General features: G+C 49.1%; 8 protein-coding genes across 8 annotated transcripts; 3 read left to right on the top strand and 5 right to left on the bottom strand.

The window, feature by feature from the left end:
- Positions 1-88: 88 nt before the first annotated feature.
- COCMIDRAFT_101947 (uncharacterized protein) lies at positions 89-1,742 on the bottom strand (the record flags this gene model as incomplete). Its single annotated transcript, XM_007692292.1, has 3 exons — positions 89-309; positions 372-1,572; positions 1,623-1,742. 3 exons carry the CDS (start codon positions 1,740-1,742, stop codon positions 89-91), a joined length of 1,542 nt encoding a protein of 513 aa, XP_007690482.1.
- Positions 1,743-2,521: 779 nt separating this feature from the next.
- COCMIDRAFT_101962 (uncharacterized protein) lies at positions 2,522-3,185 on the bottom strand (the record flags this gene model as incomplete). The annotated part of the gene is made up of 2 exons (XM_007692291.1): positions 2,522-2,870; positions 2,956-3,185. 2 exons carry the CDS (start codon positions 3,183-3,185, stop codon positions 2,522-2,524), a joined length of 579 nt encoding a protein of 192 aa, XP_007690481.1.
- A 509-nt stretch (positions 3,186-3,694) lies between these two features.
- Positions 3,695-4,891, bottom strand: COCMIDRAFT_101987 (uncharacterized protein; the record flags this gene model as incomplete). Its single annotated transcript, XM_007692290.1, has 4 exons — positions 3,695-4,186; positions 4,238-4,604; positions 4,661-4,808; positions 4,861-4,891. The coding sequence occupies 4 exons, from the start codon at positions 4,889-4,891 to the stop codon at positions 3,695-3,697; spliced, it is 1,038 nt and encodes a 345-aa protein (XP_007690480.1).
- Positions 4,892-5,361: 470 nt separating this feature from the next.
- COCMIDRAFT_101994 (uncharacterized protein) lies at positions 5,362-6,027 on the top strand (the record flags this gene model as incomplete). The annotated part of the gene is made up of 1 exon (XM_007692289.1): positions 5,362-6,027. One exon carries the CDS (start codon positions 5,362-5,364, stop codon positions 6,025-6,027), a length of 666 nt encoding a protein of 221 aa, XP_007690479.1.
- A 174-nt stretch (positions 6,028-6,201) lies between these two features.
- Positions 6,202-7,596, bottom strand: COCMIDRAFT_101968 (uncharacterized protein; the record flags this gene model as incomplete). The annotated part of the gene is made up of 3 exons (XM_007692288.1): positions 6,202-6,993; positions 7,046-7,331; positions 7,400-7,596. The coding sequence occupies 3 exons, from the start codon at positions 7,594-7,596 to the stop codon at positions 6,202-6,204; spliced, it is 1,275 nt and encodes a 424-aa protein (XP_007690478.1).
- A 1,454-nt stretch (positions 7,597-9,050) lies between these two features.
- COCMIDRAFT_28465 (uncharacterized protein) lies at positions 9,051-10,364 on the top strand (the record flags this gene model as incomplete). The annotated part of the gene is made up of 2 exons (XM_007692271.1): positions 9,051-10,006; positions 10,070-10,364. 2 exons carry the CDS (start codon positions 9,051-9,053, stop codon positions 10,362-10,364), a joined length of 1,251 nt encoding a protein of 416 aa, XP_007690461.1.
- A 1,324-nt stretch (positions 10,365-11,688) lies between these two features.
- On the top strand, positions 11,689-12,990 carry COCMIDRAFT_7498 (uncharacterized protein; the record flags this gene model as incomplete). The annotated part of the gene is made up of 2 exons (XM_007692265.1): positions 11,689-12,810; positions 12,859-12,990. 2 exons carry the CDS (start codon positions 11,689-11,691, stop codon positions 12,988-12,990), a joined length of 1,254 nt encoding a protein of 417 aa, XP_007690455.1.
- Positions 12,991-13,905: 915 nt separating this feature from the next.
- COCMIDRAFT_7497 (uncharacterized protein) lies at positions 13,906-15,805 on the bottom strand (the record flags this gene model as incomplete). Its single annotated transcript, XM_007692264.1, has 3 exons — positions 13,906-14,588; positions 14,640-15,085; positions 15,141-15,805. 3 exons carry the CDS (start codon positions 15,803-15,805, stop codon positions 13,906-13,908), a joined length of 1,794 nt encoding a protein of 597 aa, XP_007690454.1.
- Between the last annotated feature and the right edge of the window lie 342 nt (positions 15,806-16,147).

The raw sequence follows: 16,147 nt of genomic DNA, 5'->3' as shown, positions 1-16,147 counted from the left end.
CCCCCCCTTCCCCGAACATAGTTCAAATCTCACAAGAAACCAGCTTCATCAATTTATGCCAACCCTAACCCTCCCTCCCAATCAACCTTCACATCAACTTGACACACCTTTCCCACCTCCGGCATCTCCCCGCTCCAGCCATACACTCTCCTAAGAATGGCAACACCGTATGTCCCGTGGAATTCTGCTGCAGGACCACCGCTCCCTCAAAAAACCCCGCCATATACCTCGCATTCGCAACAGGCGTAATGGGATCAACCGACGGATTCACAAACAAAATCGGCGTCTTAGTTTCCGTATCCTTAAACCCTACATACCAGTTAGATCTCTGGATGCAGAAAAGGAAAAGGGGAGCAAGTTGTACAACTCACCACTAAACACCTGACTCTCCGGAGGCACAACCTCAATCCCCACCCCCACCACCAAATTCTCCAGCACATACACACGTCCCGCATACACACTCGTTCTTACCACTTTCTCATACACCTCCCTAAACCCCGTCCGACTCACCTTACTTCTCCCCGCGTAGTCAGCCCCAGTAACCAACACATACGTCTCCTGTGCCGCCCCACTGGGCCGTTGGAACCGCCGAGTTTCCTCCAACCATCTCGCTCCATCCCCTTTTTCGAGTGCGGCAAGACCGCGTGCCAGGAACGGGAAGCCCGTAGCACCAGCGTAGAGAACGTGGAAAGCTGCGGCCAGAACGGCGGTTTTGGTTATAACCTTTGGCGCGGGAGTTGAGGTGGATAGAATGACTGGTTCAACTTGGAGGTTGGATAAGAGGATATCGAGGCGCTTTTTCACGTCTTTAGCATAGAAGGGGCAGTGCTGTGGTCCAGCAGCGTGGCACAGGTTGAAGAACCAAGTATATGCTTCATCGACGTCTCGTACGGCATCTAGCTTAGCGCCGTTGAAATGGTCGTCAGCGTTGACGGTGCCGTCTAGGACTATGCGGCCGACGCGGGTGGGATATTTAAATGCGAGCGTTTGTCCAATGAGGGTGCCGTAGCTTAGACCATAGAAGTTCACGAGAGATTCGTCGGGATTCTTGAGGTTGCGGAGGCGGGACTGGAGAGTGGTAAAGTGGAGTATATCTTGTACTGCGGCGAGGGTACCTGCGTATCGTGCAGTTGTGTTCGCATTGGCTTTTGTGCACCATTGTCCTATTGCAAGGCCGCGAGCGTAGGTTTCGTCGAGATTTAAGGCTTGGGATAGCTCGTCGAAAGTACTCCAGTATGCGTCTCGGATGTTTGGTTGGCCGGGGAAGCAGGTCAGTTCGACACCGCTATTGTTTACGCCCCTTGGGTCGAAGCTGACAATGTTGTATTGTCCGCCACTGAGATTCAAGATGAGGTCGCCGATTCCGGAAAGCAAACTGCCTACGCCTGAGCCACCGGGTCCACCAGGATTGAAGAGAAGATCCTGAGTAACGTTTCCTGGGGCAAGCTTGCGAATGAACGCCATGGTTGTGGTGCCAGTACTGCTGTATTCATAGTCAAGCGGTACTATCAAATTGGCACAGTCAAAGCCGTTGTAGCATGGTATCCATTGAAGATCAGACGATGGAGTAATCTAGACTTCCAGCATAAGTTGAGAAGATGAGATTGAATTGCCATACTCACTTGACTAAAATTCTGCACTCTGTTTGCTTCATACGGCAGCGCACTCTGGGTACTTGGAGAAGCGGTGGTAAGCGATACAAGAAGTATGGATGGAATTATCACAGACTCAAGGTGAACCATTCTGCCAAAAATGCGAACCTAGCCGATTCTAGAGACGATGGGTAAGTATAGGCCGGCTCTAGACACGAACGGCACCACCATCATTGGGATGAGCCAATATCTTATAGTGCCTGGCCCTACCATCTTCGTACAATGACGACGAGGCTGCTGATGGCTGCAGTAAATCGTGAAACATGCGCATGATCAAAGTGCTTCTATGCTATTTAAGTTGACTTGCTGCATCTGTGGGGAGCCTAGTTCATGGAAGATTTTCAAAAAAAAAGACTGAAGTTATTGCGCTGTTTAGTGTCGCTTTGATCATTCAGTCCTGGATATTCGTAGGAACAGCAATGGTGTTATGTCCGATCTACAACAACATGCGTTAGGAGGGCGTTGCAAGCAAGGCTGACTTTGCGGGGTTGGGAGGCATACCTAACAAACGTAAGGCCACCCTTACAGCCTCGTTGATGCGCCCATAAGTACGCCTGCTTTGTGAGGCCTTGTGGCGGGCCGACTTGCAGCGTATCAAGTTAGTGAAGAAACTAACCACTAAAGTAGACTGCGAAACGAGATATATGGGAAAGGAGAATTTCAAAAGCATTGTATGTATCAATGTATTGTGTTAGACAGTCTCTACAGCTCGCAGCATAGACTACAGAGAGTAATGCCGGTATGCGCGACGATCTGATTTGAAGTGGTATCCCTCCCAAACGCCTTGTTCTTGTCCCAACGCCAAACAGCCCTTTCATCCTAACTTGGCTAAGCAGTTGTGCGCAAACTCCAACATTCCAACTGCGCATTTACCGCTTTGCCTTCACATTGAATGGGCTTTCTTCCGCAGCCTTGAACGCGTCAAACGCGAATAGACTGATGAAGTACAGGGCTGCAAATCTGATCACCAAATCGGTCAGGCCGCCGTTGCCCATCAACATGCGTTGTAAACCTGCGAATGGACTATCTCCGACCGGGCGACTGGGTTCCTCAGCTGACCCAAGCGTGCGCCCTTTGGACTGGAAGGCAGCGGAGGCGGCGCCCGGACCAGATGTGTCGCTGGCAGCTTTGCGCACGGCAGCTGTAAGGGCAGAGGGGTTTGCGCCGCGGATAGTCTCGACTACTGAGTTGGACTTGATTACCAGGAAGGTTGGCATGCTGCGAATAGCGCATGTTAGCATTCCATGTCTTGATTGAGGTTTTTGACTGCGATTTGGAATCCCGTCAATTGGAATGTACGTACGCGCTGACGCCATATTTCCTTGCAACCTCCTGCTGGCTATCTACATCCACCTTGACAAACTGCATCCTTCCTGGCTTTGTCTCCTTCTCTGCTAGGTTTTGGAAGACGGGCGCAATGGCTTTACATGGCCCGCACCAGTCGGCGTAGAAGTCTACGACGGTATATGTAGATTGCGAGAGAAGCTGGGAGAAGTGCGAGGCCGAGGTGACGGCGATGATTTTGCCCGGCATGATGGCTGTTTTCGCGTAGATTCCTGGTGTTTTGACAAGGTGCAGAGAAGCGCTTTAGGTCGTACTGGGTTGGTTCAGTTGATGGATGGTGGAGTGGATATGATTTGCGGGGAGGACAGCTTGCGACTGGGATGCACCACCGGGAGCTTGGGTGGGTCGTGCACTGATCACTAACGTAAGTTCATCGCCCCGCATTACGTGCTTCTGCATTCAATCGCTAGGCCAAAGCTTTGTATTTACCTTTGGCAGTCGGAAATATAATTAGATGAATGAATTCATAACTTATAGGATGATTTGACTGGAATCCCGCATTCTTCTGCTTGCTACTGAGACTCACTCTCTAGCCATATATAGTTATGATAGCCTCTGCAATCGTCTCCATGGGCGATACAAGGAATGAATGACAGCCCGACTCTTACACTTGTGTCTCGCTTCCATAGATATGTATATATTGTAAGACCATCGCAGTCACTACTCCACTTTTTGAATACTCTCCCCTTGCAGCATGTTCAATTGTCCACCAGATCTTCAGGAGCTGATGTAGCAGCCTCAGCCAGGACGTTGGCCTCTTTGAATGGACTAGATCTGCTCCTTGACTTTCTTGGAACATACTCTGGTTCGGCCTCGCTACCGCTGTCAATATCTTCAGCAGGGCGTCTCTTTGCTTTCGATTTCTTTGCTTTGGGTTTTGCCACGGGTGATGGTGAGATTGTTTCTTGCAATTTAACGTTCGGATCCTCGAGCTGGTCTTCTGACTCTTCCGGACTGTCACTAGGTTCTAGCTTGACTTTGGTCTTCTTGCTACGAGGCGTCTTCGACTTCGGCTTTGCTTTCGTCTTCGGTGGCGCGACCTTAGGCTCTGGCGGCTCCACAACCTCGCCCGTTTCGAACGTCTTGAGCACCACTTCCTTGAACTCTTCGGGGATGTTATCGATACCATAAAACTCCCCCTTCTCGTAGCACATCTGTGCACATGCCAAGTCATACTTAGACATACACTTCTGCGGGATGTTTAGCACAAGACTCCACCCGGAAGATACGAAACAACTTACCCAGTGTTTGTAGTACGGCGTAACATGTTCACCGTCAAAGTTGACCAAGATGCCGAGTCTCAGATGGCCCTTGATGATCTTAATGTTGTCCGATACACAGTCGCCTCCACGGCAAGCAGCAGCGCGAGTGGCGACGTCAGCCTTGTAGCCCTCTGCGTCCCTATACTCTTTTGCGTACTTGCGTGAGTTTTTCGCCAGGTCCTCACGAATATCCTTGAACCCCTTATCTACGGGCATACCCTTCTCGAATGCCAGTCTCACCTGCTCTTGACTTTCTGGGCTGAGTCGATCATAGCCAGGTGCTTTAGTTGGGTCGTTCTCGGTAGTCTCCTTCAAGCCCGCGATTTGATGCTTCGTCGCGCATCCCCTAGATCTGTATTAGCATTTCTTTGCGTGTGAGGATGCAGGAAACAGATTACTCACCAATGACGCCAGGCCATGTACCATCGGCTTTGGATACCATTGTCGAACAGTGTACGTGTACCGATGCGCAGTTCACCTTTGACAATTTTTGATTCATTCCGCTTACAGGCTGCTTGCTGACAGATTGCTGAGCCGGTATCCGCATGGTCTAGGTGTTATTAGTAAGGGATAGAGCCTCCAGCAAACGAGCCCTCACACACCTAGGCGCCATTTGGGGCCCTCGTCACCCATGGCTTTTGGAAGGTAGGCGAAGTATGAGTGAATGGTAAAGGGTAAAAGGGCAGACAAGGTCGTGAAAGAAGAACGAGTGTGAGTCGATGACATGTGAGGCGAGTCGTTTGTTTGTTTTCACCACGCACGTGCAGCTCTGTGGAGAAAGAGGAAGGCACGGCAATACCAAACCGTAGTCACGGGTGTCAAACTTCTTATGAGTAAGTACGAGATGGGTGATATGAACAAGCCGGGAAAGAGATGTTACTTATGATGATCCAATCTATTGAAGCGCTGCTGAGTGCAGTAGTATCTGGGGAATGCCTAGTTTTTATTGGGTTTTCGTGTATCCAAAATCACGGTGGAAAGGTAATACGTCTGGCCCATTCACTGTGAGCAGTGATTTATCATAGCAAACACGCTTCTTATAAATAGTCTCGCATTTTCTATGCAAATTTCTCCTTACCCGTCCCCAAATTCCTCTGACTAAAATGCCCGAATCATCCACAAATCCCATCTCGCTTGTACCCGAAGAATACAGCAATGACTGGAACCACGTCCAACTCGCCACAAGGTATATCGTTCTCCGCGACGAATACCTTGCCGTTCGCACCCTGTTGGATGGCGCCATCTATGCTCGCCCCTTTGAGCGCGAACGCACCATACACAATCTACAAAATATGCGTCTATCGCTAGAAAATGAGATGCAGCAGCTACGCACTCAGAATCTACAGCTTCATAGGGCATGCCAGAAGAATCGAAATATTAACCGTGAATTACGGCAGCAGTACGTGGAAACACAGGAAACTCTCAACATAGTTCTGCAAGCGCAATTTCAAGGGGATCAGGAGACGCGAGCGCAGCATGCGAAGATTGAGAGACTTCAGGAAGAGAATGAGAGCCTTCGGTGGCACATGGAGATGTTAGTTAAGGCGAGGGATGAAGATGAAGGTAGCCCACCTGGTTTAGTGAACAAGGGTGGGAACTTGCAATCAGGAATGGATGAGAGGGGAAAGACGGCCGAAATTCCAAACGTTCGGGTTGATGAAGTCAAGGCTGAACAGGAGAAGATGACGAAGGCTGAGATATCTGGGGAACAATCGTGTTGGGACGACAACGACGACGACGACTATAATGATGACCATCTTGACGTCTAGCATGAAGATTTTGCATGCTGGAGAAGGTTGAATGGGATGTGAGAAAAACCGAGGAGTCTAAGATTGCCAAACAGGACAGTTGTATGCCACATCATGGAGAGGTTAGCGACGAGCAGAAATTCAAAACTATGTACAAGCATACAATGAACATGTCAACACAAAAGTAGGATATTATTAATATCCATACAACGGCTTCGAGCTCGTTGAGGCTGTTGAACTTGAGCCACTGGAAGGCGGCCGGACCCCATTGATTTCAGCCTTGTCCTTCTTCCCAAGAACGACACGCTCACACCATGAGCACCAGCTCCTAAGCTCCCCCTTGACTTCGCGCTCGAGGTACTGTATTGACTTTTCCTTTTCGTCTTCATAGAGCTTTACGCACTCCCCAACACGGACCTGCTTCTTGTGCTTCATTTTCAGCACCCCGCCAATTCCTTCAATCTCTTGAGTGAGGTAAGATGTTCCCCGCCAGCGGTCAGGTGACTCTGAGGAAGGAGTGTGCGACCTCTCGATAGTATCCAAGAGGTCCTGCTCGCAGGTCTCGTGTTCAACGATTCGTGCGCCTAGACAAGCGCAGCCTCGACCACATTCGACACCTTCATTACCCTCGCCAGCTCCTGTGCCGACTCCACCCAAATAGTGGCTATATCGCGTGCGCCAGCTCCATCCACGAACGTACATGGTGTCTGCGTTTCGCAGGTCCTTGCCACACGGTGCGCAAAACCATACCACATCATCGCAATTGCAAGGGGTGCGCTCAAATGCTGGCGCGGTGAATGCCCGCGGCTGACTACTTTCAAAAAGCACAGGGCGCTGGTCGGGCGACCCAGGTGGCGAGGAGTCGGATGACGAGCGTCTTTTCTGGACAGCCATGAGCATGGGCAACGGCGCCTTGGTACACGTACGGCAGAGCCGACGGTGTCGAGCCCGAAGTGCAGGTGTTGGCGGTGGCTTCATTGTGCAATTCTGAGACAATCATCAGTCCCCGCTTCGTCCTTTACACACTCAGACGTCATACCCGGCAAACAATAGTCCCACAGCGCTGGCACTCTCCTACCATATCGCGAGCACATATCCCAACACGACCGGTAGTTAACCTTGATTCCATTGCCATGCTATACCTTCCTCCCTGGAGTGATGACCCTGGGGTTTCGCCGGGCTCGACATCTTCGTTGACGCAATGCAGCGTATGCTTGACAAGTTGGCTACGGTACTCAAGCAGATTTGCACGAAACTGCCTGCAAGTGCGCGACAGGTCATGAAGCGTGTTGAGGTCGAGCTGGGCGGCGAGTTGGCTTACTATTCTGTGTGGTTAACATGGTTAGCATGCATCATGGCGTGGAGTCGAGTCCATGCTATGGCTAAGGCTCACGGATAGCAGCTCAGGGCAGCGCTGAATCCATTCTTGTTTGGGTTCGGCCTTTCGTCTATCACATTCACTCGCTGCCCACTCTCTGCCGCCGACTCGCTCAAAGAGTGGTGCAATGGCTTAACGTTCAACAAGCCAGACGCGTGAGGGGATTGTAATGAGGGCGCTTCATCGTCTTCCAAATCAACTAGGACAACCATCGTTGGCAGTTAAAAAGACAGCGCGCAGCATCCAAATCACGCAAGGCTTGAAAAGATAAGAATGGAGAGTTTCGTTAACGAAAGAGCGATGTCGCTCTCGTGACGACGTGATGGCACGCTTGACCGTGTTAGTGGGGCGCTTGGCATCTCCGGCTTCCCTCCATCATCCACTTTACGCGTCTTCCTGATTCCTGGTCACGTGAATAAAGCATTTGAAGCACTCGGAATACTATCACAAGAATACAGAACAGGTCTGCCGGATAGGGTAACATATCAAAATGTGTGGATTCTGGGCCAGATACCGACGAATCCTCCTCACGTCAGATTGACTGCAGCTTAGCTCAAGCGACGACAAGACCGAGTAGTAGACTGGTTCCTGGTCGCCGATGCCTCCTTCGCTAGATAAAATATCGGTACCAAGTCTTCCGAGCAGAGGGCTCTAAATTCTTACTGCTGAGCGCATGTGATATGTATGCACGCCACATAAAAATCAGCATGCATGTCACCTTTGCAGAACGCGGTATCTGCAAATGACGCATTCTACTTCGTATCTGATAGTCGATATCTTAGTTCGTGATCGAGGATAACGGAATTCTCTGATCGAGAGATACTGAGCCTACTAGCAAGCAAGCAGGCAGAAGCTAAATCACCTAGGAAATACAGGCAAAGCGATACAAACGCTTGTCTCTCATAGTCATTGCAATAGCCAGAATCTCGTCATGTGAAATCAAACGGCGATATTCCCTTTAGGTGAGCTTGTCTCAATTCAGTGGAGATTTTTGCACACAAAGCCCTTGATCTATTTTGGATTTACTTGTGGGTCGACACGTAATTATACATCTATCCAGCCGGTATTGGATACACCTGCATATCGCACACAGCGCAATCATCTGGTACGTGGCCATAAGCTGACAATGGAAGAATGTACCATACCTTTGTCTAGTCTAGGGAAATCTGACCTTTTCGCGTCCCATGAGTCTTCAGATGTTAGCCATGTTCGGCTCTCCGCGACGCGGGCCGATGAGGGGCTTGCAGCGACCACTGATACCCGCAGAACCACACGGTGAACAAGCAGCCCCAGGCCCGAGCCTCATTCCCCACATGTTGACCATACTGAACCACTTGCGTTGTTTTGCCATATGGGCCCCTCCTTTTTCCGACTTCTATACGTCTAGTGTGTGAACGCCCCCGGACGCTAGCGCTGTAATCCTGGTTCTAACATGCTCCTCGAGCATGGCTTCAGCGGCAATCGTATACACATCTGGTATTGAGTGCAGGGGATTAGAATTTTTATTTAAAAAAGCTCAGGTCCCGACTCCGCTGATGTTCGTTCACATGTCGTGCTCCTTGTCACAACTGTACATATTATTACCCTCTCGACATTGACTTCATTTCAGCATCCTCGAAAAGAATCCAAAGTTTGACAGTAGTCCATAGTCATATCAATCGAGATCATGGCCACTTTTATAATTCGAGATGTCCGTATATTTACCGGTGAAGAGGTGATCGAAGAAGGATACGCCCACGTACAGGATGGCAAGATCAAATCAGTGGGACCCATCGGTAGCATCCCCCAAGAATCAATGAAAACATATTCAAAACCAGGGCACACCCTTCTTCCCGGTCTGATCGACTGCCATATTCATGCCGACAGAGCCGACCCCGTAGCTCTTCCGCAATCCCTACGATTCGGGGTCACCACTGTGTGCGAGATGCACAACGAACTCGAAAACGTCCTAAAACTCCGCAAGCAAACCCTCGAACCTGACACGGCATCCTACAAAACTGCAGGTCAAGCTGCAACAATCGAAAACGGCTGGCCCATCCCCGTCATCACCGCGCACGACAAAAGCGAAGAAACCGCCGCCGCAATTGCGCGCTGGCCAAAACTCACCGACCACACCAGCGTAACCAACTACCTCGACTGGACCACCAAGGAAATGCAACCAGACTACATCAAGCTCATGCACGAAAGCGGTACAATCATGAGCCAAAACTACGCTTACCCCTCCATCTCCCTCCAACGTACCATCATCACCGAAGCCCGCGCCCGTGGCTACCTAACCGTCGCCCACGCAACCTGTCTGCAAGACACCCTCGATGTCCTCAACGCAGGCGTAAATGGGCTCACCCACACTTTCTGCGATCATCCCCCCACTCAGGAACTCATCGATGCGTATAAAAAGAATAACGCATGGGTCAACCCGACACTAGCGACACTGGGCAGCTTGACAACCGAAGGCGTAGATCTACAGCACAAATTTGCGCATGATCCGCGGGTTAAAGGTTTGATTGGGGAGGATCGAGTGGGAAATATGTGCCGGTGTATGGGGTTTGCGGATAAGGGCAAGGTGGAGTTTGCGTATCAGGGGGTTAAGGCGTTGAAGGATGCGGGGATTGATATTTTGTGGTAAGTGCTCATTCTCCTCCCACAAAAAGCAATATTACTGGGAATATAGCTAACGGCGAATAGCGGAAGCGACGCAGCGGGTCCTGCAGTCGGCACGGCGTTTGGTCTGACCATGCATCATGAGCTTCATCTATTCGTCCACAAGGTGGATATGACACCCATGGAGGCATTGCGCTCGGCTACGAGCTTGGTTGCGAAGCGCTTCAAGTTTGAAGATCGAGGAAGGTTGGAGGAGGGATTGAATGCGGATATGCTGCTTGTTGAGGGGAATCCGCTTGAGGATATTGATGCGACGTTAAATATTCGGGGTGTGTGGCGCGAGGGGAAGGGATGCAGTGTGTATGCTGAGAAATTGTAGTAGCTTTTAGAAAGAACATTAGGATGGAGAGAGAAGTAGAAGAGAAAATACGGAAAAAAATCAACATTCGTCAAACTAAGCAATGTGGACTACTATATATAGTGTGTGCAATAATTGAGCTAATATGATACTATCTGCTTCTTACATTACTACCTTGGGAAGAGGAGGGCATACCGCCGCCACAATGATTGGAACTGTTAAAGTCGCCGCCGTTTACGAAAACACAACTTCACTTGATAATCTTCGTCTGACCCGACCTGATACTCCTGGGTCTGGCTTTATTACCATTGGCATAGTGAGGAAAATGCTGAGCAACGAAGCTTGAGTATGGCAAGTGACAAACGAAAGGTACGTAAAGCTGTAACATCAGATAGTAGAAGGATCTCTTCTATTACCGAATACTCGTTGAGTCTCGCCCTTTCCCGAAATCAATTGACCCACGTGTGGGAGACTTGAGGTGGAATTCTTTTATTTCATTATATTTTCAACTTAAGTAATTCTCGATAATTTCAGCATTCCAACACTCGAGGAAGAATGACGAACGACGAACCGACTTGACCAACTGGCAATCTACCCTCTCAGACTCAGAATAAACAAATCAACTCTAAAATGCAACTCACCGACACGTCTTTCTAATTCTCTCCATCTATCCCATTGTGATCAGAGTGAATGCAACTTACGTTTGGAACTAACCTCCCCCGCTCCACCTCGCCACCCACTACCTCAATTGCCAAGGATAACGCCAAGGACGACATTTTCGTTTCGCGATGCGGCCAATACAGCACGGCTCCGCTTCACCCGGTCACGCCGGGCCATACCCGAGAGGCACGTGAAGTGGAAGAGGTTTGCCCCACTATTATTGCCTTGTTTTTCAGACACCACTTCTCCCAGACCAGGACCACACTTGAATCAGATTTGACACTCATCATCAACAACTTCGAACACACATATTGCTTTCTTTTGACGCAACGTCGCGCTTCCAACGTCACCCCGCCTTCTGTTTCACCAATTCCGTCACGTCAATTCTACTGCCAATTGCGGCCGAACTGGGAGGAGAAGCCAGTTCCACCCCCCATTACTGAGCTCCATGTATTCCACGCTTTACGATCATCTTACATTTGTCCACAGCCTAGACTGTAGGACAAAAGCTCGCAGACGCATAAACTAGTATGCCATCTTTGCATGAGTGCACAATGATTTTCGCTGAGTCGTCTTTGCAGGCTACATAGAGCTGCGACTCTATATTGGTTTGCATAGTCGGCTGCTCTAGTCGACTTTAACTGGTTATTGTGGTGCCGCCTTTTCGCAGCAACATCACCCCGCTATGGGTACTGACCCGGGGCCAACTGCCAGTGCTGCCTCAAGCTTTCCACTATCGGCAACGAATCCTTCTTCTGAAGCAACCAAAAAGAGCAGCATCGGCGTCCAAGCGGCTAACAATGCCAAGTCGAGTCGTCGTCCACTGCCACGGCAAGTGTCAACTGTCAAGGCAGCCGACGTGCGCGCAAGATTTCGGGAAGATGTACATGGCCATCATGAGCATACCATTCATAGTTACGCGAACCGTGGAAAGTCTTTCAAGATGGTTCGCCATTTCAAAGAGCAGCAGATACGTCACGTAGCATCCAACTGGCTCAAAAGGCTGCGAAAGGAAACGGCAGATCCCACCGTTGCGCAAAATATGTCCGATCCGGCTCAAGTCTTCGCCAGTAAATACAGTAAATGCGGCGATGTGCTTGGATGGGGTGCCTTTGGTACGGTCCGTGTTTGCTACAAGATCGACGAGAAGAATCCGCGTAGCAAGCAAGTCTTTGCAGTAAAAGAGCACAAGCAGCTTGAAGGGGAATCAGATGATAAGTACCACAAGCGCGTAGTTTCAGAAGTCTGCATCTCATCGTCGCTACATCATCAAAATATTCTTGCTACTTTGGATCTTTTGCAGGACGACAAGGGCATGGAATGCCAGATTATGGAGTACTTTCCTGGGGAGGACTTGCATTCAGTTATACTGCATGCCGGTGCACTCGAAGAAACAGAAGCCGATTGTTTCTTTAAGCAGTTGATACAAGGACTGGTGTATATGCATGAGATGGGCGTGGCGCATCGCGACCTCAAGCCCGAGAACGTACTCCTCACTACGACTGGATTAGTCAAGATCATCGATTTTGGGAATGCCGAATGTTTCCGTACAGCCTGGGAGACAGAACCACGCATGAGTGCTGGAATCTGCGGCTCTTTGCCATATACTGCTCCAGAAGAGTTTACGCTCAAGGAATTCGACCCCCGCCCTCTAGACGTATGGGCTTGCGGTATAATCTACATGGCCATGCGAACTGGGGAGCATCCATGGCGCGCTGCACGGCCGGACGAAGATGTAAAATATCAGCAATATGTCGAAAGGCGCAAGACAGAAGCTGGTTACGAGCCGATCGAGTGTCTGAGACGGGTAAGTTTCCGACAAGTTTCAACGTATTGCTCGCTGACTTAAGCTAAGCGTCAATGTCGAAATGTCGTGTACTCTATCCTAGAACCTACTCCTATACGCCGTTTGACAGCCCACCAAGTTCGATCGTCTGAATGGGTTCAACAGATTCCGCTTTGCTGTGCAGACACGGCGGACGACTAAATGCCGACAAAGCTAATTTGTTGCTGTCGCTTTGACCCGTTTATGGTTTTTTTTCGAATCGTCTAAACCAAATTGAACCAATGCTTGGAATTTTGTTAGTCATTTTCAAGGCTATACTCAATAACATTATCTTACCTATACACTCATTTGTTGATTAAGCTGAGGCAACTGTTTGTAAACATCCCGCCAATCCTAATAGAGAATTCTAAAATACAAATCATGAAAGAAGAGCTTGCTCACAATTATTCATGATGAATACTCAATTCAAAGTGAATCTATAGTCCAAAAAAACAAACATGATAAACTATCCACCAAGTGTAGAATGAAGTGGGCAATTACTTTGCTCACTATGTCCTTCAAACATTACCTGCTCAGCAGTCAATCCCAAAGAATCACAATTTTAGTAACCTTACCTTCGCAATCCTCTATCCCACTAGCAATCTAGCAGATGTCAACGCATACTTCTTTGGTGTCAGCGTATCCATGGAGTCAACTCTCAACATGTGCGCAACTCGACATTGCTTCTCCCCTTCCATTTAAATCTCGCCTGACAAGCGTGTTTAACGTTGACGCGGGCTTGCTGCCGAATCATTTACTGAGTAAATAGTCGAAAACATTGAGTTATGTTGTCAAATGAGGTAGATTGTATATGAAGACAATTTGATTCAATTAGGATACTAAAACAAAAGTCAAGATTTTCTTTGCTTAACATTGGAGTTGTGCTGTGTAGTGCAATCTAGCTTAGTGTCAACTCCAGGGACAATTAAGTTGCTTCTATGAAGCCGAAGTACGAGGATGACTTATCGAGTCTTCTCGTTATGGAGGTCGATGAATTTCCCGTGTGCTTCTAGCCTGTCGTGTGTTCCGATACCATTATTTCCACCGTGATCATGTTGCCCGCGCAAATAGCCCAAACTATCCTGTACGCTTCCCAGGTGTCACCGTGACACCGTCCACCGCACGTTCAGGAGGTCTCAGATTTGTGTTCTTGAACTTTCTTGCGGGCAATTTCCGTTCGAAGAGTTCATCTAGTTCCCCAAATGTCCTATTTTTCGGTTCTGGGAGCCGGAACCAGCTCCATGCGATGCCGATGATGCTTGTGCCAGCCCAGAAGAAGCCGGTTAGTGCACCCCAACCCCACGATGTGGGATTGAGCATGTGCGGTGTGATGATGTTGGCAACGATGCCGGAGATGTTGTAGCAGTTGCGTGCAAGCACGATAGTCTTGCTGCGTAATCGTGTAGAGGGAATCTCCGATACAAGAGCGTAGCATATAGGCCCGATTGTTGCATCGTATATGAGAGTGAAGGCTAGCAATAGCGTAGCGATGGCCCAATTGAGTGCGTTAGGCGCGACCTGAGATGAGCTGATGGTGGTAGTGGGACTAGCAATAGTGACGGTGCGGCGCCCAGGTATACAGGCCAAGATGCCGATGAACAAGACAAAGGCAAATGTCAATACCTGGCCGAAAAGGTAGAGGCTACGACGCCCATAGAGGACCATCAGAACCCAGGATACGACAACACCGAGAAGGCCAAGCGCAAATTGGCCCAGGGATAGGCTGAAAGCATGCGAAGAGGCGAGACCGGCTTGTTCATCTATAACATGTGAGTCAACAAGAACATATCACTTGAGCGGGCCCAACTTACAAAAATATGTTGAGAATCCCATGAACGAACCACCGCATAGTGTTTGAACCATCCAAACCATACACGTAATTTCTGTTCGTCGTCTGTCAACCCCTTTGAAGCAGTCTTTGTAGTTCGTCCCGCTCTGCATCAGCAGTTCCTTTTGGTTCGTCTGTACCATTGCATACATTGTAGCGTCTAGGCCAGCATCGAATTCGTCATCCGAGACGTGCTTGGGTTTGGAGCGTAAGCGGCGAAGGGATTCCTTTGCATCAGCGAAATTGCTTTTCCTGATGAGCCACCATGGAGACTCTGGTGCAAAGTATACGAAGCCGAGTATAGGTACGGGGAAAATCCATTGGAGTGCAAATGGTGTGCGGTATGACCATGATGAAGTATTAGTGATCATGCAGCGCAACACAATGGAAGCGATAAGTTGTCCGAGTACCCAGCATGCATTGACATATCTGTATTATTTTCAGGTCCTTGACAATAATCGTAGGAGAAGTAGCAAAGACGTACGTTGTTAAGTAAGCCCTGAGAGCTACGGGACAAACATCGGCTGCGTAGACAGTAGAGATGCATTGGAACATTCCCCAAGGCATCCCCAACATTAATTGGCCAACCAGCAGCACCACCTTGGTTGTTGCGAAGAACGGTATGAATATGAAGAGAGCCATCGCGGTCAGTCCAACCATGAGAGCGCGCCGGTATCCAATCCACTCGGCTATAATGCCTGTAGCGAAGAGCCCTATAATCTGACCTACGAGACCCCCATTGACGAATCCGCTTTGCCAATCAGGGTGGATCTCATAGTCCCCATTTGGTTGCAAGCTGCCAAATTTCTTTTTGAAAGGGCCCATGGCGAACAAGTTGGGTACTAGAATTGTGGAGTAGCCTTCCATGATGAGGGTCATTGACAATAACACTGACCATAGGATGGCTTTTGGGTAAAGCTTTACACCCTGTATGAGTGTCATTGAGCATTCAGCATCATTGACCGCATCTATTGTACGGTTGGAGTGGCCAGTAATGGGATGTAATGACTCTGATATCGAAATTGTCGGTTGAGAAGATGAAGTGTTTGCGGTACTGGCCGAACTTGATGAGTTCCTGATGTGTAGATCCACGGGCTGCTGGTCAGAGTACGCGGCTTCATGTGCTGATTTTGTATCAAGAGATGACATGATATTATCGGTTTGTAAAAGAGATAGAAAAATGGTCTTGAATATGTGTGGTAAGAGTGTGAAACCTGAGGGAAGTCAGAAGATGGAATTGAGGCAGATCTGGGTGCCGCCCCGCACATAAAGAGTCCGGTTGTCGTAAACAAGACGCAGAAAGGTTTAGCCATCAGATAACATAAGCAGGATTGTATAAAGTTTAAACGAAATGCCAATGGTGTCCGGCATGGACAATCGTATGGTACGAAGCGTTGAGTGCGGGCTTCGTTAGATGGCGCATGAAACTAGTACGCGTCTGGGTATGGGGTACATGAATAGCTTTATACATGCGGACATCATTGACTCAGC

The sequence above is a fragment of the Bipolaris oryzae genome (assembly GCF_000523455.1).
Source record: "Bipolaris oryzae ATCC 44560 unplaced genomic scaffold scaffold_124, whole genome shotgun sequence".
Lineage (NCBI taxonomy): Eukaryota > Fungi > Ascomycota > Dothideomycetes > Pleosporales > Pleosporaceae > Bipolaris > Bipolaris oryzae.
This window is presented reverse-complemented; position numbering and strand designations above follow the sequence as displayed.